The 27,262-nt window shown below is 41.8% G+C and overlaps 1 protein-coding gene across 4 annotated transcripts in view; it reads right to left on the bottom strand.

The window, feature by feature from the left end:
- Window positions 1-27,262, bottom strand: part of trit1 (tRNA isopentenyltransferase 1) — a 50,022-nt gene that overhangs the window by 6,449 nt on the left and 16,311 nt on the right. For 3 of the 4 annotated variants that reach the window (XM_035954129.2, XM_055017926.1, XM_023283015.3), the window contains exons 2-8: window positions 25,252-25,392; window positions 20,819-20,917; window positions 20,255-20,412; window positions 17,582-17,724; window positions 17,331-17,442; window positions 8,375-8,487; window positions 8,150-8,227 (exon numbers count right to left, since the gene is read on the bottom strand). In XM_035954129.2, coding sequence (XP_035810022.2) covers window positions 8,150-8,227; window positions 8,375-8,487; window positions 17,331-17,442; window positions 17,582-17,724; window positions 20,255-20,412; window positions 20,819-20,917; window positions 25,252-25,392 — 844 coding nt within the window. The remainder of the gene's footprint in view (window positions 1-8,149; window positions 8,228-8,374; window positions 8,488-17,330; window positions 17,443-17,581; window positions 17,725-20,254; window positions 20,413-20,818; window positions 20,918-25,251; window positions 25,393-27,262) is intronic. The other variant, XM_023283017.3, reaches the window with a different exon arrangement.

The raw sequence follows: 27,262 nt of genomic DNA, 5'->3' as shown, positions 1-27,262 counted from the left end.
ATCGCTGTCCACTTGGGATCCAATCTTCCACATTTAAAAACCTCATATAAACAGAGATTTCTGTCTGACGCTACAAATCCAGATGCTTTTTCATTTTCAAACTTGCAACTCTCAAGCTCGACTAAATGCAAAACCTGTAAAACGACTATGACATGTAAATTTGTTGGCGCTTCCATTCACTCTGATGTGTAGCAGGTATGTTAAACATCTTGCCTGTCCTACTTAATCAAAGCAGATACTAAACCGGCATACATTTAAGCCCGTATTTGTATAAAATATCTACATGTTAAACCTGCACTGACGCAGATGAATCCCATTAACCTGTAAAGCACTGTCAGCCAACTCAATTATGGCTTAATCCTTTCCACACAGACTGAAGTGTGGATTTGAGGGCAGCAGACACTTTGCAGACTGAAGTTTGTTAACTCTACTGGGACCCGTCTGGGCCTCCATTATTGCAGAGGAACACAGAGCGGTGCCTGTGCGACTGGTCATCTTTCTGACTAACAGTACTGACTGTGTGTGTGGGAACACCAACTCTTTACACAGCCACACCCGAGAGAGATAAACTCACATTTTTGCATGATAAACGGCACATTTCATCTGCTTCTTGTGGGTTTAATCTGCAACAAACCACGGATGAACTGAGTAGCTGGTAAAAAGTGAAAAAAGTATCGCTCTGCACCTGCATCATTTGGCCTCACAGCATGTGGCTTTTTCTGTTTTTCAATTTGTACTCCACTAATTTCCAAAGCTCTGTCCTGCATGTGTTTATACAGTCACACAGCTGGTCTATTTGTCAGTGTGTTTTTTTTTAAATTTATTTTTAACAGCAGTTACTGTTAATCAAAGCTTCAAATTTCACTCGCACGGTTACCGTTTGTGTGTTTGAAGTCTTTTGTGCTTTGTAGCATAATAGCAGGCAGGTGGCAGCCGCGGCGAGTGTCACCTGGCATACCTTTACCAGATGTAGAGTTTGAGGCCTCTCCATTAGGGGCTCCAACAAACACATCACCCCAACCGGCCTGGATTCTCCAATCGCCACTGTCTCTCTTCTCGCTCTGTCCCTTTGTCTCTCTCCCACAAACCACCCCTCCCACAGCTCCCTTTTGCAATCACCGACCTCCTGCTGGGCAGAGTGGAGTGGTGCTAAAATAAAAGGGAGATACTGTATGGTGGGTTGCCAGATGCTGGACGGAACCCCCCCCCCACTCCTCCTCACCTTCCACCCTTCTTGTTTGGGATCTGGTGAAATTTAACTCCGCTAATCCACTATGTCTTGAATGAGGGTTGATAAGAAACGTGAAGGGGACAAAGAACAGGGTGGTCGGCGCCCACACACACACACACACACACACACACACACACACACACACACACACACACTGTGAGCGTTGGCTTTCGAGCACACAGGGGAGATCGCTTTGCCAACAAGAAGGAGCATAATCTGTCGCCGGGCAGCTGCTTGCCAGTGTTGAGTGTGTGTGTGTTGAAACAGTAGTCCACCTGTTGCAACAAAGGGGCCAGGAGTCATTTGCTGTGTTGTCCTTGTGTTTGCTGAGTGAGGATGTGTGCCTGTGTGTGCTTTGCTATAAAAACTCCACTACCAGCCTCAGTGCAGGCGTCCCCCCGGCCCAGCTGTGCTCCTTTGGCCATCGTCCACACCGGAGCACGACAGCTGCCCCTATTCACTCACCAGCCTCCTTCCTCTTTCCTATAGTTCCTCTTCCACTATTTGTCTCCCTCACCTCCTTTGTTTTTCTGCCGTTTTATGATTGACGCATCTGAAGCAGGTTAAGCACCTCGGTTCAAGGATCTGTCTCGCAAATGGGCCCAGAGATGATCAAAACATTCAGCACTGAAGAATTCATTTTGTTGGATTTTTGTGAATTGAAGGAATCTAGCCCCTATATACATTATGTGGCTTCTGTATAAACAAGGGATTCCACGGCCTCTCGCAACTGAATCAAGTTACTCTTGGTAATGAACCAGCAAATTGGCCAACACTGCAGTGCCGTTCATGTAAACAGAGCGCTTGAGTATTTTTTGCGGCTCCAAAGTCACTGCTTTGATTCCTTCTTAATGTTTTATAAAGCCGCCTGCTGGAGGGCTAAAAATATACTACACATCTAGCACTAGGTAGCGACCAAAAACAGAGTGAAAGGAGACTAAATATGAGATTTACGCTCGCTGGGCCTCAATGCACAACCCCAAATTATAATGATGCTCAGAAGCCGCCGGGTTTGTAAATACGCAACTGCTTGCTACCAAGTTTGCCTTAAAGGATGATCATTACCTCACTGTTGTGTTCAGTTAGTTTCTGTTGCATCTAAGTGGTCATAAAATCCAATGCAATTCTGTTTTTAACTTTTTTTCTCCACTGAAGTTCTGCAAATAATCCTTACTCAACTTTGCAACCTAAACTACTCGTCTGTATTGTGCTGCTCCACTGGAAAACTTGGAAAACCAAATCAAAGCTTGGATATTTCATCAAAATCACTCTGTTCTACATGTCTCATTTTAAGAAACTCACCAAAAAGAAACAGCTGGCTATCGCAAAATTCTGTACACAACCAACTGGGCTGAATTGCAGGCTGTGTACACAGAGCACATAGGAGATAAGAATAGAAGCTGCAGGCTTATTAAAAGGTGTTGTACATTTTGAGTCCAATTCAACTGAAACTCAACATTTGTTTTCCCCTTTTTAATTATCCATGGCAACAAACCAGTTATACCGCAGATAAGACATTTTTGAGTTCTCCCTACTTCCAGCCAAAGGTGCAGGATTTTATACTGCATTGAAAATGACAAAAAAAAAACCACCCAAAAAGTACTTGGTTTTGGGATTCAGATGGTTAAATTGGTCTGATGCCAGCAACACGTGAGTCGGTGTGTGTTTTCAAACCAGCTCAACATACTGCAGTGAATGTGACTGGATATAATTAATGGAGCAACAGTAACTCCGATAAATCACGACATTTCAATGCAGCTTTTCACAATGGCAGTTGTGTTTTGTAATGAATGACTTTGTCTCCTCTGACTCACATGTACCCTGTGGTGCTTTTATGAGCCACTGTGGTGGTAGAGAGGGGGTGACACGCACCAAGGGCCCCTGTTTGGACTGGAACCAAGGACATTAGGGTTACATACCCCTGTGAGACTCCTGCTATTTTTGTTCTGCATTTATGTAGGATTCTACTGGAGTGGAGACATGTCTTCTCCTTCTCAATACACACAACTCTTCCACCTGAGGAAAGCGATAATTTAGAACTAGATCCATCCATGCTACTGTGTCTCCCATTAACCCTTCCTGACGTTCTCAGTCTTGCCTCTGCCAACTCGTGGAGGTCACAGAGAGGTTCCTGTGGTGACGACAACGCTGGCTTGACTTTATCTGCACAGGAGGAGGTTGCATTTCTGTGTGTGTGTGTGTGTGTGTGTGTGTGTGTGTGTGTGTGTGTGTGTGTGTGTGTGTGTGTGTGTGTGTGTGTGTGTGTGTGTGTGTGTGTGTGTGTGTGTGTGTGTGTGTGTGTGTGTGTGTGTGCTCATGAAAGCTCCGCACTTGCTAGAAGACAAGGGTGTAAACTCGGCCCACACCTGTTGCTCCAGCTGGATCAGATTACCTTCACTCTCCATCCACCTAGCTATCCATGTGCTGTTCCTCCCTCTGCCTCCCTCGATCCATCCATCCCTCACTCACTCACTCCCACACTCCTGGGACTAAAAGATACCTACACCCCTGTTATTTAACACTCACGAGGCCTCAGTCCAGCTACACCTGCGTATCCTGGTTACAGGTGGAGTGTGTGTGTGTGCTTGCTTGCTTGCATGTGCTTAGGGAGTTTAAACAAACACTCTCATAAAATTAATATAACCTCGGATTACCATTTTCTTTAAGGGTGATTAAATCCACTAATTAAACGCAGACACACACATACACACACACACAGCCTATATGCATACGCCCCCCATACAGACGCACTTAAAGGCAAGTCAAATTAAGCTTGATTTCATTTGAGCTGACTGGCCTAGTGTGTAAATCCCCACAGCAACCAAAGTTGAATCCATCATGAACCGCGTATCCCGCTGAAAAGCATTGAACGCACTGAACGCCCACCTGCTCGCTGCTAAATGCTTAAACTGTGATCTGTAAAACTGGGTTAAAGTTGTGCCCTTGAGCTACGTGACTCTGCGTCTTGCTGTACATTTGCATGTGGTCGACATTCAGGTCATTTTCTAGCTTTTGTGTTTGCCCGACTGTCGTTTTCGGTCCATCTTTCCCTTTGACCCACTAGTCACTGTATGCCTGAGTTGGCCTGCATGCACCCGGGCGACCCTCTGCCCTGAGTTTGTGTGGTCGGGGCAAATTCCCAGCCACTCTGCAACGCTTCAGGAGATTAGCCTGCTCAGCTGAGGCCTGCCGGCATGTGTGTGAGCGTGTGTGGGGCTCGGATGAAAAAAGAAAGGAGGTCAGCAGTCACAGCAAGACAGAGAGGTAAACAGAGACGACGCAGGACAGAAAGGTGGGGTGAACCAGGTTAAACAGCAAAAACCTGAGGGGAGGATAACACCGGCCAGGAGCAAACACAAGAACAGACTGTCTCTTATCAAAAAGTTCAAGAATCCTAAAAAAAAAACAAACTGAAATTACAGTAACATGAAGGACTATATTTGTGATGTAAGATTTTAAAGTAGAACTCCTACGTTTGTCAGCCTGGGTGGTATTCCCATATTTCTGTCCAGTATGATAACATTTTAAGCATTATCTCTTGCAGAGATATGGAAAAACACAGAACTGACGTGACAGATTTCCAAAACCTCCACATTTCCCAAACATACGCGGTCATCCAGCAGTAAAGTTCCTCAGGGCTCAACATTCACGGCAAAGTCATCCAGAAGGCTGTGCATTAGCTAATGAAATACATGCAAACGTACATTCCTGGCAGATTATCTTGTAACATGAAGGCCTTCTTCATACTATTTATTTTCACTCCTTCAAATTCACTGTGAAGTGCTTTGGAATCTGCAGAAAAATCCTTAAAATTGTTAACCTGTTACTTCAACTGAGCTTCCTGGATTGAATTACTGTGTCTCACTGATACATTAACTAACAAAATCACCAATGCCTTGCAGTTTTTAAAACTACTGTTTTTAAACCGAATGCTCACTAAAATCCAGGCTGACGAAGGCCTCAGAGACTCCTGGAGATTCTGCAAACACAACAGAACAGACATGGACGCCTTCTTCGTAGTTTTGCTTTTATGCAGCGTCCTTAAAAACTTCCAGAGGTACAAAGTTTCTGATTTTGAGTTCACCTCCTCTGCTGCCACCTGTACGGTTAGGCTCTATTTTGCAGATAACTGTCAATCACGTTCAAAAACAAAGAAAAAAAACAAAGCAATTCCCTGGAAACCCCTGGAGCTACTGCAGCGAACTAAATAGCAGTGACTACAACAGCTACACATATTTCCAAGGGACTGCCTTTTGCGTTTACTTTAAGTCTGGCTCAAAGAAAACTCTTTTCGATGATTTTTGAAATGCTGTAGGAGGCTCGCGCTCCTTGAACCGATTAACATTGTCCTTGCTGAGTATGCATTTCAAAATCTGGCAGGTAGAATGTGTTTTCATGGCCACCGGACATAAAAACGTACAGATTCAGTGTAAGATCCAGGCTGGCAAATATCATTAACAAACAGAGCAAGACACCGCATTAAGTATTTCCCAGGAGAATTTATGAAACAGTAAGTTTTTGCGTTTTAAGAGTTGATGTGGTCTGCTGCCATCTGCACTTTAAAGCTTGGTGCTAACGGAATAACAAAGTGTTCCAAAAGAATTTTTGAGCAAAGTTATATTAAAGACACACGCAAAAACACATACAACTTCAGACAGATTACTGCGCATGTAAAACAACAGCAACACAGACAGACACAGACATGTGATGAAGACCATATGGTGTGTGCAGCGGGTAGGCAGGCGCTCAGAAAGAGGGGTATTGAGGTTTAGGGCCTGGCGTGGCCTTAAGCCACTTGGGCCTAACAGGATTAGGAGGCTGGGTTACTGCAGGGCATGCTGCTGGTGCTACAGAGAGGCCAGGCTTCTGTTTTGGGAAACAGAAAACACACTCCGCTTTTCTGTACATCTCAAAACACATACGGACTTCCAGGGGTTGCAACCAGGGTGGGAAATCACCTCCTGCCAAACACGTTGGCTTTGGCTTTAGTAGGACACATTTGTCCGTTCTGCAGTGCCAGCTACTCTGGCAGGTAACCAAACACTAAAGTTCATTTCTATGCATCTGGTCGCACCAGGGATTTAGTGCTGGAAAAAGCAGCATTTGAGGGTCTTACTTGCAGGTGTGTACTGGGGAAATGTCTTGAAATATTATCCGCTGTACTACGTCATAGCAGCTCACACACGCTGCATAAAATCAAACCCAACTTTGTTCCAGTGAATAAGTCAATCCGGTCATTTCCACAGGTAAAATACATCAGATAATGCTAGTGTACATGTGAAGGGTCAACCAAAATAAACTAATAGAACGGTTCTTTGACAAATATGAAACTACAGACAGAAAGTGGTTAGCATAGCTTAGCATAAAGGACTGGAAGTAGAGAGAACAGTGAGACTGAAACCACAATTTGTTGTGTCTACATTTTTATTTTTTATTTTTTGCAAGGAATAAACAAATGAGACATAATGTGCTGATTTGTGAGTTTTAGATGTGATTTATTTCTGACACATGCCAGCTAGCTGTTTCTCTCTGCTTCCAGTCTTTATGCTAATTCGAGTTAAGAGTCCCCGGGCTGTAGCTCCATAGTTAATTATGGTATCAACTTTTTCATGTAATTGTCAAAAAGAGGATGAACAAGAATATTCCACGTTACCCTTTTTCATTTAAAGTCTGTTTTGTATGAAATAGCTTCATTAGAAATGAAACTTAGATTTTTTTTTAGATCCCCTTCAAATAATTTAAAGTTCGTTTTTTACCTTGTTATTGTGTTCTTATGGTGATTTTTAGAAGCTACGAGTCACGTGATGAGTCAAATAAGCAGTCAACACCCTGGATGACCATTTTCCCCCTTGAATCTACAGTGTGCAGATGATAGTCTCAAAAACAAACATTCAGACTTCCAAAGTTTCATACAGTACAAACCTAAACAACCAATTCTGTCAACCTGCAGGGGGTTCAGCTTGTTCTATCACTATTCTCATTCAGAATTTCTTGAATTATTTAGTTTCCAAAAATTAAAAGAGCCTAAAATGAACATGTACGATATTTTAAACCAATATTTTTTCCAAGTGCCAACAGATTTTACATATACAGGGGAAAGAAAGTGACTCTGTATACTACAAGTGTTTTACAACTTTTAATTTTTTTTTCTTCAAATTTGTTTCCTTTCTGCTCAGTGAAAGCAAAGCTTTCAGCTCATCCCAAGAGTCCCTGAATTTTTGTCACGTGACTATTCATCACCCATGAGTCAGTCACAGCTTCTGAGTTGCACCAAGGAAGGAAAAATTTTCTCCTTTTTACAGAATCGCATTAGAGTAAATGCTTTATTTTTGACAAATTTGTAAATTAGAAATGTAGGATAAAGTGATTTTTATAATTTAAGCTTAAATTTGGTCACAGAAGTTTGTACAACTTGGATAAATGGTGTAATTTCAGTGATTGTTGTAAAAGCAACATGCCTTTCTAGGCCATCTTTTTGCTTTTGGGTTCAGAGTGCTAAGACAGAAAATAATTTATTCTCATGAAAAAACAAACAAACTTCAAAATATGCACATCTAATACACAGAAATTAGTTTTTAGGGGTTTCATCAATGACTAGAGAGAGATTTTGGATTAAAATGGCAGGTTAAAATCTAACAAAAAAAGAAGAACAACTTTAAAACACATGTATAAGAATACACACACTGCCATTGTGCCATGGAACACAACACGGAGGCTGAGAGGCTTATTGTACGTCTAATGGAGTACATGAATCTCATCTTGTTAAATAGAGTGCTGACTGCTAAGGAACTGGACTACGGAGGACAAACACACACACACACACACACACACACACACACACACACGCACGCACGCACGCACGCACGCACACACACACACACACACACACACTGCATGAGTCAGGTAAAGAGCACTCACGTTTAAGGAAGCGGTTTCGGACCCATTTATTCTGTTTGCGGGCGTAACGCCTCGTAGCGATCTTCAAAGCTTCTATACCTGGACAGAGTTAAAAGGAAAACAGAGTTAAAGCAGAGATGAGAGGAAAAATTCCCTAACTAGAGTCTTCTGGTTGATCAGTCAACCAGTCCACCAACCAGTGAATCTAAATCCATCTCAAGGACTTTGATCGAGTATTTCTCTGACCTTTGTCTCGTAGTGTGTCTTTCTCCTGCTGGGTACTGCTTTCAGGGGCAGTCAGGTAGTCATGAAACTCCTTAAAACCGATCGACTGGAAAATCCCATGTTGATAGTCCTGACTGAGGGGAGAGGAGAGTAGAAGAGAGGAGAGGAGAGGAAACGTTATCCATCAATAGAAAAAGTTTCTGTCTCCAATTTGACATTTATAGACACCCGGTGGTGACTCATTTCACCTTTTCCTCCTCCTCTATCTCTCCTTCCCTCCCTGAACAAAGAATATCAGTCTGAGCAGATGTGAAGCCCTTCAGGGGACAAAAGTGACAGAATGACATTAAAAATAACAGAGGAACCCACAGGTGCTAAGACTTGGTGAGGTGACCAGAGCGACGCAAGGTTGGGGCAGAATCCTGCAGAGACAGATCGTTTCAGTCAATGTCAAACCACATCAGTCTAATTTGAGCAGCGCTGCCTGTTCAAGCTCAAGCTGTACTTTTTCAGATCATACTAATAATTCCACAATTGGTATGCGTGGTATGCTCAGTGACCTAGACCTTCTCAGACTCTGGAGTGATTTCAAAGACAGTAGACTGCGGTTTAGCTTTTCTTTTTCCCACTAAAGGAACTTATTTTATTTAGTTGTATCAATGAGATCATTTTCTATTCTAGTGTTACCAGAATATAGTAGTGCTGAAGTAAAGCTTTATCCTGCACTGCAGAACACATGATGATTATTGAAGATCAAGTACACTAAATACTCTAATTGTTGAGCTTTAAACTGTGCTGTAGCTGTTGGCAGATTCAGATAAGTACACACTGATGAAACGTCAGTCTACTCCGTCTATAAGCAGTTCCTCTACAAACAGCAGTCACCTTAAGGGAAAACACTACAGGTGATCAACATGAAATTCACCCAACTGCTTACAAAAAGACAATGATTTTTTGTGTCAGAAATCTTCTGAAATATTATATTCAAATACAAAAATGAGATGGTGTATATCTATAAAATGCTAGAACTTGCATGTATTTCCAGAAGAGCAATATGGACAATGGATGAAACTAACTGGAAAAGATTAGTTTGCTTGTAGACATATCACAGTCAACAGTTTTTACAAAGGATATGTTGGCCATCTCTTTTTACAGCTCCATAAATCAGAAAATACTGTCAACAACCATTTTTCAGGAATAAAATGTTCCATTACTCTGTAACTTATATATCAACAAACTCCTCTGTAAAAATATTCAGAATACAGTCAGGAATAAAACTGGGAAGTTTCCTGTTTGTGAGTGCTATTGAAGTGGATCTCTGCCTGCCTGCCTGCCTGAAAAATTACACATTTATAGTAAAATTCCATGCATGTTCTTGTCAGTCACAGAATTTTTAAATTGATGAGTTGCATTAAGGCATTTTTTTGTACAGTAAACTCTCCGAAATCCATCCATCCATTATCTAAACATCGCTTAATCCTCATTGGGGTCGCAGGGGGGGTTGGAGTCTATCCCAGCTGACTTTACTGGACAGGTCACCAGTCTATCAGAGAGCTTCATACAGAGACAAACAATCGCACTCGCATTCACGCCTACGGACAGTTCAGAGTTACCAATTAGCCTCAGCATATTTTTGGACTGTGGGAGGAAGCCGAAGTATCCTGAGAAAACCCACGCATGCACAGGGAGAACATGCAAACTCCATGCAGAAAGATCCCAATCCCAGGCCGGGAGGAAAACCAGGGATCTTCTAGCAAGGCAACAGTGATAAACACCGATCCACTGTGCAGCCCTACTCTCAGAAATATTATGTTTAAATATCTAAATGAAGCATTCATTCATTAAAATACGCACCAATTTGCACATAAGTCCAATTGACAAAATGTAAAGCAAACATTTAATCTGTATTCATGATGTTTTCTTTCCAGAGAAGTGACAGAAGTCATGATGTGGAAGATAAATATCCAAAAATTGATCAGTTCATGCCTCTCTGATAATAAGAGGTGAGGACTGAATCATAAGGAATCCATTTTAAGACCCCTCTGTGTTTTCACTGCATTTCATCAGTCAAAACTGCAGAATCCACCACTGCACAATAAGCTGCACAGTCTGGTGGCCATTCTCAGTTGTCATGATAATTTAATCCTCTTTCTGGCAGGTGAACAAATATTCAGTAAAACCAAATCACAGCCAGCAGCAAAGAGAAATGGAAGAGACACTGTGACCTGTGTTCTAATAAGGTTCACCACAGGTCAGCACACTGAAATGCAGACAAGAAATCTGTATTATTTAGATTAGATTATCCTTTTATCCAGTTCCCTTCCTCTCGAACAAACATTCTAATAACAATAAAAAGGACTATTTTGGGTTCCTAATTTATACACTTGTAAGAGAAACAAGTAGAGGAAATAACAAAAATAAATCTGACTAGACGGGCAGAGACAGAAATTTGAGAATAGCGACAGAGCACAGGAAATGTAGAGTCAATGGAGGGAGGAAAAGAAAGATGGAGGGAGGGAGGGAGGGAGAGATTTGACCTTGATGTCTGGCCACAGCAGCCAGTCGGGGATGGAGACATGAGGGTAAAGGAGAGAAAGACAGACAGAGAGGGGGGCGGGGGGGAGTAAAGTGCAATGGCTGATCAGATTGCTGAGAGGGCAATAGTGGCAGAGATGGAGGATGAAGAGGAGGAGGAGGAGGAAGAGGAGAAGGAGGAGGCTGGCTGACGAGGTGGGGTGGGGTGATGAAAGGAAGGAGGGACGAAAGGAGGAAACTGGCAGCTTCCTGGGCACAGTTCCACCAATGCATCAACTCCCCGCAGCCACACCCCACCACACACACACACACACACACACACACACACAATGTCAATATCTGCTGCCAGGAGAGACAGCAGCGTTCACATATCTGCTTCAGACATCAGAGACACTCATGCACACGTTTAAATGTAGCAACCGGAAAGCATTTTTACTGTAAATGTGGTCCTTTAGTTGCTAAATGTCAGCAGTAAATGTTAAACTCCAACCCACTATGAATATGTTTGATTCAGAAATTCTGAATGTGTGTAAAGTTGAAAACAAGATGTAGAACATCAGAAATCTGGCAAAATGCCAAGTGCAAACTGAATAAAATAAAGCAGATATTACAATTTAATGCAATTTCCCTCTCCCATTGCACCATATGGTGAGTAAGTAGCTGCTACAGCAAAGAGTAAGAATGTCCTGGTAGAGATAATAGGAGAATAGTGCTAAACAAAGTGCATGTTGCGAAAAGTAAAAATAACACTTTGCTGAATCAATAGCTCTGTGCTCATCAGTGGAAATGTCAATCATGACATTTGCCATCTTGTCTGTGAGTGATAATTTAAGGACAATCACGGAGATTCTTTAACCTCTGCTGGTGCAGCACATTCCAATACGACAGTGTGAAAAAGCAAACACATTCCAGTTGCTTCAACTACTCATAAACGTCTTATTTTCATCTAACATTATGATTTGTCTTTTCTACTGGTCAAAAAGTTGGCTCTGTTAACTGTGGGAATTATCCAGAGGAACCAGGACATTTTGTATGAGAAAACTATTACTACTGTTAGTAACAAGAAAAGTACTCAGAGAGCGCAGTACTCCGCCAAGGCTGCCACGAAATCACAGCCCCATAGAATGTGGCCATTTAATACAGATGTACCCACCACCAAATCCAGACTATAAACTGCATCACTGCCAACATCTAATCACTTGGTCCTTGTGTCATTTCAGACCTTCCCTGAAAATTGAATCTAAATCCGTTAATCCATTTTTGAGTAATGTTGCGCATGGACGGAACAACAGACGGAAGGGCAAACGAATGCCGATTGTCACATAACTCCGTTCCTTGGCAGAGTAATAAAGTAGACTGATTTTTGGAATTGATATATATCTGTAGTACAAAATGAAACTCAAACACAAACTCCAACACAAAACTTTGTTGAAATGCTTTTGTTCATTTAAGCAAATTTGACTGTTTTATATACATTTATTAAGAAAAAGGGAACTTTTCAGCATTTATCCTCAAATGTTGATTGGCTGTTACTTGTGACGTGCAACCAATCAGACAGTGCCGAGGGTGGGAAACCGTTTGAGACTACAGAGTAGTAACTACACACAGAAAGAGGAAGCCGCATCAGAACCAAAGCATTGCATTTTTAAATTAACTTTATTGAGAATTAGTTTAAAAAACAAAACAAACAAACAGAAAAAAACAATACCGATGATTTGAAAACTGCTTGCTCAGGTTATCATCCAGGTCAAACTGGTCGACCCCTAGTAAAAATACAAAAAGTGTGTCCACTTTAATTTGGCAAATTTATGGGTATATATTTGTAACATAATTGCTATCTTTGCCACTAATCCATCATAGTCATCCCAAACCATCGTTCACAACAATAGCTGGTGTCATTTTCTTTCTTCATTTAACATTTTTTTCCTACCTTCTTTGGCCAGTCTTGGTTTTGACAGAGGCATGCAGCTAAATCTACTACAGCGAATCTGTTGAACTCACAGCTATTCCTCATCTCGTGTGAATGTATTTGACAAATCATGTTGAAATAACGCAGTCCTTATGAAGCCAGTTTTAGTCTGAAAAACCTTTTACATTTCAAACAGAGTCAGAGGATTAACATCACCAGCGGCAGCCTTGAAAGCATCGGACAGAGCTGCCGTAATATAACCACAGGAGGTCAGCTATTCGATTTTGAAACACATGCAGCAATGGACAAAATTACCATCCCTTTGAATCATGACCCTGAGACGTCATCACATAACATCATTTTTTTTGCAGGCTCAGAATGGGCCTTTGGGATGTGACCACCCACAGCAGTAATCATGATCAGTCCACATTCAGAAAAAGCAGCGAGCCTGTGCTGCTTTAGTCTGACCTACTGGATCTAGATTTCAGGTATCTGTCAGAAACATTCAGTTCAATACAATGTTATTTATGTAGCGCCACTTCACATCATATGTCGTCTTATAGCACTTTGCATATTTTAAACAAAGACCAGAGAACCCAACAATCCAAAGCTGTGTTTGGATTCCCTCTGAGCAAGCAGTCAGCGACGGCAGGAAGGAACCAAAAAAAACCAACAAAAAGCACACACATGTACCGTGTCTTCCTTGGGACTGTAAAACAAGATCAACTTTTAAACAGCAACCTGCATGCTGAACATAATGAGTTTTGCCAAGTATTTGAATCACGCAATAACTAAAGCCTGCTTGGTTCTTTTAGTAAATTAATAGTTTTAATGCCAATGCTCACCTCCACATGTGCAGAAGTTCTATCTATCTAAACAATTTCCCCATCACTGTTTTGCAGGGGCACAGACACGGCATTCTGGGCTTAGCCCCGCCCAAAAGAACTGTAATTGGTTTGAAGAAATACAAACAAGCCAATTGTTAATGAGGTGCAGTCAGACCATTCTTCAGTGCTGACACAGCAATGTGTAGACATTTCTGGCTATGTGAGACTAGTCTTGCCCTATTTGACAGAAATCTATACATTCTCCTGTTATTTCTGACCAAAACATACACCGTCTGGACAAAAAAAAGTCACACACTAATATTTCATTGGACCACCCTTAGCTTTGATTATGGCACTCATTCGTTGTGGCATCATTTCGAAAAGCTTCTGCAACGTCACAACATTTATTTCTGTCCAGAGTTGCATTAATTTTCTACCAAGATCTTATATTGATGATGGGAGAGTCGGACGACTGCACAAAGTCTTCTCCAGCACATCCCAAGGATTCTCAACAGGGCTGAGGTCTGGACTCTGTGGAGGCCAATCCATGTGTGAAAATGAAGTCTCCTGCTCCCTGAACCACTCATTCACAATGTGAGCCCCATGAATCCTGGCATCATCATCTCAGAACATGCCCATGCCATCAGGGTAGAAAAACTCCATTGATAGAAAAACCTGGTCATTCAGTATATTCAGGTAGTCAGCTGACCTCATTCTTTGGGAACATAACGTTGCTGAACCTGACCAACCCCAGATCATAACCCTAACCTCCACAGGCTGGTAGGCACTAGCCATGATGAGTGCATCACTTCATCCATCTCTTCTTACTCTGATGCACCCATCACTCTGGAACAGGGTAAATCTGGACTCATCAGACCACATGATCTTCTTTCATTGCTCCAGAGTCCAATCTTTATGCCCCCCAACAAATTTAAGCCTTCTTTTCAGATTGGCCTTACTGAAAAGTGGTTTTCTTAAGGCTACACAGCTGTTTAGTCCCAGTCCTTTGAGTTCCCTTCACATTGTGCGTGTGGAAATGCTCTTACTTTCACTATTGAACATTGCCCTAAGTTGTACTGTTGCTTTTTTAACAATTTGATTTCACCAAACGTTTAAGTGCTCGCTGATCACGATCATTCAGGATTTTCTTCCGACCACTTTTGTTCCTGGAAGATGATGATTCACCACTATCCTTCAGGTTTTAATAATGAGTTGGACAGTACATAACCTGATTTTAGTAGTTTCAGAAATCTCCTTAGGTGTTTTCTTTGCTTGATGCAGACCAATAATTTGACCCTTCAGAAACCGATTAACATCTTTTCCATGACCACGGGATATGTCTTCCAACATGGTTGTTTAAGACATGAGAAACTTCTCACTGCATCAGCTAGGGTTAAATAAGTTGTTGCCAGTTGAAGCATAATCACCCATGCAGTAATTACCCAATAAGAGCCTCTTACCTATTTGCTTAGTTAAATCCAGGTGGTGACTTTCTTTGACCAGGCAGTGTATATTATGCTTGATAAATGAAACCCCAATTAACAAAACTGGTTCTAAAAGTCATTTCCATGTCATTTAGCCACTGGTGCTTTTTATTTAGTGCTGACTAAAACCGGCCCAGATCAGAGATTCAGCATTTTTCTGATCATCAGTATCATGAGGTTTTCTAACCTATTTCCAATAAAATAAATCCGTTAAAAAATGTCTCACTTGGTGCCTCAAAAATCCCCCATTGGCAGAAAAACCCGTGCATTCACAGTCCATGAAACAGTGAATCTATACCACTGAATGAGTGATGCAGCTGCAGTACGCTACTGATCATGTGCTTACTGTTAAGTTAATGTCAGACTGAAGTAGGCAATTGTGTGAAAGACAGTTTTAATCATGATAATCTTTCTCTTTAAATAGCATCTCAAACAGATAGCATTGTACTGTATGTAATTTGTTCTGGGGCCACCATAATGTCCATTCAGTGTGGAGTTAAAACTGCTGAGGCCCAGAGGTAATAAGTAGTGATCACCAGACTCCCGTGATAATGCTAATGTGGTACAGAGGAGGCTTATCTCTGAAATTATTAATAATCACTGCACATCCTAAAGAAATATCAGTCCCATCTGAACTGAACTCTCTCCAGTCTGGGCTGTATCTAAATCCATCACTGGGCCACTGGGAGACAACAGCGCACAGAACAGAGTGACCTGTCAGGCTGGGAAGGAGAAATAAATAACTGGATAGCTGCTTCAGTTCCCTCCTATTGCCCTGGTTACATGAAGAGAGGAGCTGACTCTGGGTCTAGACTGAATGTCATGACCATTCATTTAGATAGGAGGATTGAGAATCTGATGTTGAACCTGTGTCACATTTATACTATCAAACCAAACTGCCATTCTTCTTTCGATGAGTTGGATTTTAGTTGATTTTGCAGCAATAAAGAAAGAAAAAAAACCCCAAGCCATATCAGCACGTCCAGGCTGTGAGACGGGAGGACATTCCTCATGAGTGTTTAAAGGAAATTGTGGCAATTCTACACATCAAAGTCTGTTTACAGGTCTTGGGGAGTACTACCGAATATGTATAAAAGTTGAGCGAGCTGTGTCATGTCTGTTAAACTGCCTCAAGCGATGTCACCTGAGTCCACGTCGGTTTGGACTGAAGACTATAGGTGAAAAATGAAAAACCTGCGGGTGGGTGGAGATAAAGACAAGGGAGCTCAACAGACCTCCATATCCTGCCTGATCTCCGCTTGAGGACAACAACTCAAGCACATTAGCTGCTGCTAGACTAAAACACTCAAATCTCCAAGTGGTGGTTGAGTTGCATTTTGGGTAATGTGGGCACCAGGGTTAAACAAGGAAGAACACGCTGAATAATAAAGATATTATTGCTGGTACTGCAGTGATCTTTCACAAAACTATTGCTGGCATCAAATATACGTAATCTGTCCATTATATTGCATTTTCTCTGACATGATTTCCCTTATTACAGGAAAAACTGGCAAACAAGATGGATGTGTTTTGCTTTCTTCAGGCCAGTTCATGGTGTCCACATACCTACGCACTGAGTGGACAGTGGAGTCGCACTACAATAGGTACACAGTCACTTTGCCCTCATATCAAAACCACACCAGGCTCTTGTGGATGTTTCTGGAAGGCTGGCTGTGACTTTTTATAGAATATAGCAGCGACAGGTCGGACTGTAGCATCATGTCAATGTGATTGTTCCTTAGGTGTGCAGACAGAGCACAGGATTCCTGGAGAATTTAGAGCTTCCCATATATTGAGCACCGTTGCTGAAAAGCATGCACAAATCAAAGGACCTGTTTATAACAAATTTTTTTAAAAGCCTCTCCTTTAAACAAGCAATTGTTTTAGCCTCATTTCTTTTCCCGGCACAAGTGGAGCCGCCACTCTACTTATTATTATACTTCCATTGAGTTTAGTCCACAAACTTTAGGCTACATGCAGACAACCACAGAGGGCCATGTGGAGCCTCCTAAACTTTTGTAGATGACAAATTTTAAGTCACATTTATGCCTGCAGACCCTTGTGGATGCATGAATTGGCCCTTTAAGTAAAACAATTTTACAGTCAGAATAACAAACACGACAAACTTTGACATTACTAAAAAAACAATTAATTCAGGATGAACAGAATCAGGCTGATTGTTTTCATTCAGGAGGATTGTTTTTTGCGGCTGATTTCCTTACCTGTCCTCCTTGACTTTCTGCTGATTGTATCGGATATGGAAGTCTCTGAGCTCCTCTATCAGTCCCGCAGACAACATCTCATCTACACGATCATCCAACCGTTTGTCCAGAGCTGGAGGACAAACAGACCCACCAAAAAGCTTGTTTTATGCAGCATTTAAGCTCTTGTTTCCATATATTTTATTGCGTTTTTCTTTTTTTTTTTTTTAACTGGACAGTAATTTCTGTAAAGAGGAAGTCTCCCTCCTTACCCTCCATGTCAGCATGCAGCCAGAAGATGCAGGGGTCTGGGTATCTTAGCGGCCCTCCCAGCCCATCGCCTCCCTCCTGTTCCCTCTGCTCCTCCAGCCAGCGGCTATGAGGGATCCCCGTCTCCTCGTGGATTTGAAGACTCCTGCAGATGACAAGCAGTTTATGGTTAAATAAAACCCACATTTTATACTGGAACATTTGCTCACAAAAACAAGCAATTTTTTTCTTCATGTTTGATACAAACTTGTGTGATCCCCGTATAATAAGAAGTTACATTTCCCTCCCTGCATGTCAGCCTCGGCGGGAAAACTGAGATTACAGTAGATGATTTAACCATCCACTCATCCATTAAATCCAATGTAAATGAAAACCTCCAACTCCCCTTGTGAGACACAAATTAAGAGTCTAGTTGTAAAGTATCTAATGTCGACAACTGCTGCACCAGAAACACACCCTGAGGACAAACAAAGAATAGAACAAGCGGAAATATAAACCGTGTTCAAGAAAAAACAGCTACTGTGTGAAATCACATTCTTTCTTCTCAACGGGACACAGTCGACATTCAAACTGAGCTACAGAAACTTTGGAGACGTTGAGATTTAAATCCAAACCAGACGCTTTGGTTATGCCTGACTGCACGCTGAGGTTATGAGGAAAAGATGATTCCTGTCGTCTCCTGTCAACTTAAAGAACAGGGTAACCTAACCTGCTCACACAAAAGACCAGAGAGCATACTGCTACTCATCAAGGAGTGTCTGTGTGTGTGTGTGTGTGTGTGTGTGTGTGTGTGTGTGTGTGTGTGTGTGTGTGTGTGTGTGTGTGTGTGCGTGTGCGTGTGTGTGTGTGTGTGTGTGTGTGTGTGTGTGAAAACTGACACTCTCTGGCTGCATACTGACTGTCAGCCTGAGATAGAGCATGAGTCCTTCAGTATTCCACAATAAACTAAATAAAATCTAATTCTGATGCACAAGCAAGGGACATTATTTTACTCAATTTTACCCTGAAGCTAAACTCACACTAATGTACCTGTGGATTTGACTTTAGATGTGTTTCAAAAAGGAAAGAAACGATGATTTGAATTATTAATAATGGCTGGATAAAGAAAACTCAGGACTCTTAAAGTCCCTCTGTGCATTAAAGTTACATATTTAGACTTTTTTTTTGTATTAATATAATCCCTTGCCTAGTTCCTTAGATTTGTTTTGTTTGAAATCTTGATGCCTCAATCTGTCATTTTGTTTGGGATAATGCACCAGTGAACAGCATGACACTGCAAAAAAATGAGAACAGACCTCAACGCGACACAGCATTTATTTTTTTTACCAGCTGCTCCTGAATGTATGGCAGCTTGGCGCCATTACCGAGTAAATGTGTGTGTGTGAATGGGTGAATCAGAAACACATTGTAAAGTGCTTTGTAGAACCTATCAAAGGTTAAAAGGCCCTATTTAAGTGCAGACCATTTTCCATTTACACTGCAGATTATAGTAAACTCTGTGGGGACAAAACAACTGTCAGCTGGTTCTGGCAAATAAATGCAGACGGGGTGATGGAGAGGCAGAGAGAGGCAGTTATTCCCATGTTCTGGTAGCCTGATTTAAAAAAAAAAATACTCTTTATGAGCTATGCCTGTGTAAAATGGCAGCGCACACTTAATGCCACGTTTGCAGAGTTAAATATGTGAAATTGTCAGAACTTCCATTGATCACTTCCTTAACAGTGTAGGGTTCCTAGTTTGTTGACAACACCTCCATATTGAGAACGCTTGTTACTATTGTGTCATAGCGCTGTAGGCATGCAAACTTGCTAAATGGTGCACTGCTGGAGCACTTTGCTTGGCCCAGTGGCAAAGTGTCATAGAATGGTGCAGGCCATTGGAATGAAAGGGTTTCAGAGCGTGCCGTTGTTGCGTTCTTTGTGTGTACTTCGGTGAGGGTGCGCATATAGACAGCTGCAGACACCCATGGGCATGTAGTTGTTGCTACAATAGTACGTTTCCATTCCCTGGGGTCCGCTTGGAGGGCTTACATCCATATCCATATACAGTAGGTTTTATCTACGTATTCTTCACATACATACTACTGTACTTGGATCACAGTCGCCTGCATCTGGACGTGTGCAAAGGGGTCGGCTCGGTCTGTCACGTAGACCCTCGTGAATGCAGAAAACACCAAACTTACATTCTGCTAACATGCCTGGTGTAGCTACTTTCATTAATAGTAATGGAAGCATAGTGTTTATGTAGCATCCACTGCATAAACAGTACACACTGTGTTAAGCTGTGACTGTGTTAAAAACTGCTCAGGAGCAGCTCAAGGAACACAAGAAGGAGCCCAAGAAGTTGACTCGGCCTCCAAACTCTGATTGGGAGCCACATGATGCAATAAAACAAACCCAATCCACCAAGGCCCCATCCCAGAACCAGAATACCCAGCAAATCTGCTGCCAACATCTCAGTGCCAGACACCACAAGACACCTCCAGAGAGTCCATCGCTGACACTTCAGAGCTGTTTTAGCAACATGAGGGAAACCTACATGATATCAGGTAGGTGGTTTTCACATTGTGGCTGGACGGTGAAAATCACAGAAACTGGTAACTCACCATCACACATTTAACTGAGGCAGATATCCAGTGCAACCTACACACATGAAGACATCACCAGCTGTATCACCTGGCTATCTTGCGCTTGTCGTTGGGGTGCAACATGGCAGCCATTTTGGGGTCCACCTTCGCCAGTCGCTTATGTAACTCGGCTCCTCCCAGTTTCTCCAGCTCCATCTTCCTGTGTGGAGCCTCATCTCCTCCGTCCCCCGACTCCTCGTTCTCCTGCTGTGTGACACATTTTCTTGAACTTTTTTTTTTTGCCAAAGGTGCCTTCAAATACTTCTGCTTCCAAATCGTTCATAGATTAATAGATTCTTTTAAACCAGTGCTTTGGGTCAGAAATAATGTACAATGCAAACAGAAATAAAGACCCGAAAAGGCACCTCAGGCAATTTTATTACCATTAAATGACTGCAGCCTTTAAAATTCATATCTTGGCAGCCAAGAAATTCAGCCAAAGGACCATTTTTCCTATTACATTGTCTTTATGCTGTGAAAGCTGCATACATTGCACCTTAGATTGGTTTTAGAGAGGGGTGAAGATAATAAGACATTAATACATTAATGAGATTAACAGCATCAGAGAGGCATAAAGGACAAAGCGAGGTGTATTTGAGTCACTGACACTCACCCCTGTATCCAGCAGGACTCTCCACAGCAGAGACTCAATGTAGTAGTTGGTTCCTCCAACGACGATTGGCAGCTTGTTTCTGCTGTACATGTCGTCGATGTTGGACTGTGTTAAGGAGGAAAGTGATTTGAGCACATTTTATGTAGCTGAACAGTTCCAGGGTGACAAATTTCATATGAATGCGCAACAATTAAAACCATTCGGAAATGACCTGTTGAGCTCATTTTGTGGCATTCAAGCCTTAATGACATAAAAAACAACCACAATTAAATCAGCGTGCCAGTTGTTTTTCTGTTTTGTATTTATTTTTTGGGCCAAAACTGTAAAAAGCTCCGCAGGCTGTTAATGTTGACTGTACAAGAAGCAAATTAAATGGTTTAATATTTTGCGCCCATTCAAGAATACAGTGAGAATCCAAATGAGACACAGACTGTAATTTTTGGCCTTTTTGATTTCCAAGCATTACGACATGAAATAGGTGTTCAAATAACAGCACAACACACTGGTGACCAGACAGACAGAACAAGCAAATAAATACAATCCAGCCTGATTTCAAATTGGCATTGGATTGGCAATTTCATCTGTGAATGGAATACGTTTGTGCCATATTAACCAGGAAAACCGGGAGAAAAAGATGAAAATGTAATAACATCTCAGACCATCATGCTGCAAAACTGTGTGTGTTAAAAAGCAGTAAAAGCATCAGCACACTGCATCTTTCTTCTCATGGCTCCATGCATTCACACAGTATGTGGCCCATAAATGTAAAAGCCTGAGCAGAACACGTGATAAACAAAAATAAAACCTCTTCAAATCAGTAACAGACTGTAACACTATAAAGTGGACCATGAGAATAGTATTACAATCAACATATTCTCTCAACGGATTTCTTTTCTTGTCCTAGTTTACAGCATCTATGTGTATTGACACTGATCCACCCTTACTGTAAGTCAATGAATACACCACAATGTTTGCTTGTCTTTTCACCTTTTAACAGTGTATTTCCATCCATCTATAGCTACGTGCTTTTGAAATTTGCTTCAAAATGCTAGGAACTTGCTCGAAAAGATACAAACATCACACCAAAACAAAGTTTTCATGCTTGGTCAAGGTGAAAAAACAGCAAATAAATCAGAAAGCAAAGCCGCCGGTGCTTCCGCTCCACAGTAGAGACAAATAATGACGGCAGAGAAAAGAATCAAATCCGTGTGGACCCTGAAACAGCTGCTGCCTCTGAGGAATTAAAACATAAAGCAAACCTAAGTGCTACGTTTTAATAACGCTGGAGATTCAACTACAGTTTACCAACAATAGTCTTCTGCAGTTAATGGCACCCAACTGGAGAATAAGGAGCGTCAAGTGTTTCTCTTCACTCCAAATGTTCTCAAAAAAGCAGTGGAGAGGAATACATGTTAATTTATATTTTCTTCGCTTGTTGTGGGGAAATTTAAAAATGCAACATGCTTCAATGGAAACACAACTTGTGTCTGTGTCCTCACCTTTAAACTTCTCATATTGTGCCATTTGATTAAGTGTGCCGTACCCATAAATGCAAAACTATTCAATATCAAACAAGCAAAACAAAACATGGTATACGTAACAATACTGCTTCATCAATCTGTTAAAGTGACAGCATTCTGTCATTCAGACAAAGGTCATTTTTACATTAAAGTTCCTCATGGCTTCATTTAGACATACACACAGTGGTGATGGAGAGAGTTGCAGTAGCTGTGATATTTGTCATACACGCAAGATTGGACAGAATATTAACCAAGACACTGGTTAAAAAAGGCACAAATAAATAAAAGATTAAATCTTAATCCACTTTGCAACAATTGATTTAACTGCAGCCCAGAAACTGTGACTCTGTGTGACAGCTCTCCAGTCTGAGGTGAAGAAAAGTTCACAGTGTGACCTGCTGTTAGACCCTGACTGATCCAGCCTCCATGTCGGGGAATATTTAATATCAATAATGAATGAAGCTACCTCTGTTGTGCAATGTGCGTAAATACATGCAACTTTCTTTCTTCTGAGATGCTGGTATGGATCCTGCTGCTGTTTGATGCTGTAGGCATTTAATAAACTCAGAGCAAAGACTCCTACAAACAGCTGGAAGCGACAAACTAAACCTTCAATCCTGTTAATGTTTTGTCAGAACTCTTCATTCATAGTTTTGGTGATCACTTGCCTGCCTTCATCTTGGTAAGTTTTATTTTTATGGCTATTTCAGTTTGTAATAGATGTAAAATTATAGAGCAAAAAGGAGCTGATTTTGACTTTCAATCTGTGTCTTTTGCTCTCTGGGATTTTTTTCTGAACCAACACTGGTACTAATGTTGAAAAAACACTTCCTGAAATCACTTCACACAACCTGAAGTATGTCACTTGTGCTTGTATAATGTGACTGCAAGCAGTTCAGATTTACAATGTTGAAAGTAATACAGAAATGTTCATCTGTCCAGCATAGTTAGACTGCAGCCGCAACGTTTAATTTTTTAGTATAGCAATGCTTTCATTTTATGATCTCACATCAGGGTATTCGCTGCAGTAGTGTCATTATTGTGCACATGGATGCATTCCCATAACTACATGCAGATCATGACCTCACTAATCATTAAGGTAACTACCAAACCACATTGCTTGACGGATCTGCCAAATTGTTACTGCAGATCTGGAATGCTCCCAAAGTAATAACATAAACATGTTGCTATGTCCAACCTAGTAAGATCGTGGAGTGACTTTTACAGAAAAGTGAGCAGGGTTCTCATTCAGACATGACGCCGACACATTCAGATAATGTCAGATTAACGGAAAGGGAGGCAAAGGAGTGTCTGAAAGGGGGTGAAGACTAGGAATAAGTAGAAAAAAATTAAAGCAGCAGAATTTTGCTTTTAAATCTTTCCCATCCCAATAATCATCTCATGACCCATTACAGACGTTCTTACCTCCTGGTTGGAAGTTACTGCTCTGATTGTAAACTGAATATTGTTTTTTTTTTTTTTTTGCTAGTCAGATAAGATCCTTTTCTTTATAAATTTTAGAGACTAATTGAATCGCTATATTGGGTGAATAGCTGGCAGGTGAAGCAATAATGATGCAGTTAGAGGGTCACTACTGTCCTTTAAACTCAATTTCACCCCCATAAAGAGCACAAAAAAGTACTGAGAAAATAAAACCTCTATTGAAATATAAATAGATCCCACTGGTCACACAGACAGAGCCTGTGTGCCACACCTTATTTCCTCTCTCTCTCTCTCTCTCTCTCTCTCTCTTTTTCTGTCGCATCTTCTCTCATCTTGCACCTTTCCTTGTCTCTCCTCCCTCCCTCCCTCCCTCCAGTCGCCCACCTTCTCTACTCTGGGATAATTAAATAACCACTCAAACAAGATAAAGGCCCATCAGCCATCGTCACTCACCTCCTCTCCCTCTTTCTCTCTCTCTCACAGAGGGCTGCATCTCTGTGCTTTGCAGAGGAGAGAAGCAGGAGACGGGTAAGAGACGGAGTACGATGGCGGGGAAAATTAAGGCAAGGAAAACAGAGAGAGGGCTGGAAGACTGAGAGCAAAAGAGGAGTCAGAGAGGGAGGCGGTTTGTGTGAATGGCATGTTGAGTGAGGGATTGATAGCTCATGACGCGCCATTAGGTCCTGCGTCTTTGAACTCCTCGAGCTCGACAGCCTTCAGCCGTCACACGCTCCTTCCTGCTTTTTTCTGCTTGTACAGTTTTTAAAAAAAAAAAAACCCAGTGAGCCGCCTGTATCCCTGCTAATCTGTATTCATCTCTTCCCATTCCTCCCTCTTCCCACCAGCAGCCTCGCGCTGCACTGAGCCTATTCTTGGAGCTACCGCATCCCCTCGCCACACTGGTGTGTGAGAGAGACGAATATGTGTGTGTGTGTGTGTGTGTGTGTGTACCTGTGTCTGTGTGTGTGTGTGTGTGTGTGTGTGTGTGTGTGTGTGTGTGTGTGTGTGTGTGTGTCTGATCTATTAATACCCTCTCTAGTTATCGCCTCCTCTCTCCACATCTGTGTGACGGCCAGTGTCTGCGGGAGGGTGTGACTTCCCAGAGTCGCTCTGTGTGTGTGTGTGTGTGTGTGTGTGTGTGCATGTGTGTACGCAGACGCACCACAGGCACACACTCCGCTATAAATACCGTCTCCAGTGATCTCTCTCTTCTCACTTCAGTGCAACATCTGCAGCGAGACACTGACAAAACGAGGACACAGCAGATCTCCTGCTCCACACACACACACACACACACACACACACATATGTGCACTTCCAGACCAATTAGTAAAAGTCACATCGACTCAATTCCTCCCCTGCAGTTACCACTTAATAAACTGAGCGCTGAAAGATGTGGCTGGGTGCAAACAAAAAGGTGTTACGGAAAATATCACTTCGCTGCTTTCGCCTGTTTCCAGGAAAGGATATCAGCGCCAGGGCTTTGTTCCTGAAGTCCACCACCGTGTAGCCGCTCACTAACGGGTCCACAAAGCTGATCATGTGATGTCTGCACTGGGCGCGCTCCTCAGCTGTCACCTTGTTGGTAATGATGTCCAGACCCTGGTACACCTGAGAGGGGGGACACAGAGGAACGAATCAACAGAGTCCCAGCAGAAGCAATAAGTACAGAAGCACTGCAAAAAGTGTAATAATTAGATGGGAATTTACTGGAAGTTCTGTCTCCATGAAAGCATAATATCCTGGACGACACTGTAAAAATAACTTCCATAAAACAAGCAGGCCAACAGATTGAAATGTATGCTAGGAGGAGGGTGTGTGTGAGCGTGTGCCTGCATTTGTCAATGTCAGAAACTGGAAGCACGGCCATTATGGAGGAAAGAAAGAAGAGCACCGTCTGTCTTCAAAGTGAAACGCCTCTGACCATTCCTGCAAACGATGATACACTTTGTCTGTCCATTTTACATCACCCAGCGAAGGGGCTCCCTCATGGAATGTGACGGCTGCGTGTCATACAGTAGGCCGTCACGATTTTCCTTTCTCACAAGCAAATGGATGTCTCGGTTTGCAGGCTCCAGGTTCCTTTAGGAGTTTTACATGCACTGTGAGATTAATGTCTCTGCATTTTTTATAGCAACTAGAGGCATGTGTTCGTCTTTGCATTTGCTTTAGACTTTTTTGTGCCTTACAACTACAACCTAATGTACGTTACTGAAATATTTAGTATATTCTGGATAACAGTGCATGAACTAATTAATCAGTTGTGGAGAAAAGAAAAGCTTGGATCCTTGCCTGCTTTAGAAATGCACGTATTCAAATGTGTGAGCAGTTTCAACAAGTTTTTGGTTATGAAGTGAAAAAACTGAACCTCGAGGCCTGGACAACAAGAGAAATGACTGGAAAGATAGTCGACTCTCTATGTTGAGCTGTGGTTTGGTCTGCTCTTCCTCAGAGAGTTGTCAGGGCTGCAGTGGAGCTAATCTATGGTTAATGTCCTCCACTGGCAAACCACTTTGCTGCTCTGAGGCAGCTTGTTCAATAAATACCAGACAAGATCTAAATTAAAACATTTCTGCTCGGTGGATCAGCTTTAATACTTGCAAGGGACGGCTATAGGTGACTTTTGTGAGAATCTACAATTTTGAACTTGTGATCAAAGTAAGCAATGACTGCTCCCATATTGTCGATGTTGTAGTGCATATGCACTGCTAGCATGTGATCTATGGTCTACCATCTTTACCCGTTGTCAGTCAATGACACCAAATACATAACCATTAAAAAACAAGAAGTTGGAAAAAAAAAAAACTTTTGACTTAATGTTACTTGGTTCAATTAAAATGTTATGGGACTGTGTTATATGAAGCTCATCATGGTGAAACACATACACTATTCTGACGATGTGTTTTGGTTTTCAGCCTTTAATAACTTGGTAAACTTTTTTAATTCCGTGAACACATGGCGAGAACACACTCTCGCCGCTGCAGTAGATCCGCTAGCGCTAGCTAGTAGCCACCTACTGCTAACGCTACAACCACGGATTCTACTTCAAATCTTTCCCAGAACATTCTCCTCACCATGGACACCCAAAGACTTCTCTGGGCACTACTTCTGTTGCAGTTTTAATTGCCCCCTGGGGACAAATAAAGTTCTCTGAATTTGAATCTACCATTCAAAAGTTTGGGGTCAGACATGTCCTTATTTTTGAGAGAAAAGCTTTTTTTTCCACTGAAGATAACATTAAATTAATCAGAAATCCAGTGTAGACATTGTTAATGCGTCAAAGGATTATTCTAGCTGGAAACGGCTGATATTTAATGGAATATCTCCATAGGGGTACAGAGGAACATTTCCAGCAACCATCACTCCTGTGTTCTAATGCTACATTGTGTTAGCTAATGGTGTTGAAAGGCTAACTGATAATTTGAAAACCCTTGTGCAATTATGTTAGCATATGAATAAAAGTGTGAGTTTTCATGGAAAA

This window comes from Amphiprion ocellaris, chromosome 15 (assembly GCF_022539595.1).
Source record: "Amphiprion ocellaris isolate individual 3 ecotype Okinawa chromosome 15, ASM2253959v1, whole genome shotgun sequence".
In the NCBI taxonomy this organism is placed as follows: Eukaryota; Metazoa; Chordata; class Actinopteri; family Pomacentridae; genus Amphiprion; species Amphiprion ocellaris.
This window is presented reverse-complemented; position numbering and strand designations above follow the sequence as displayed.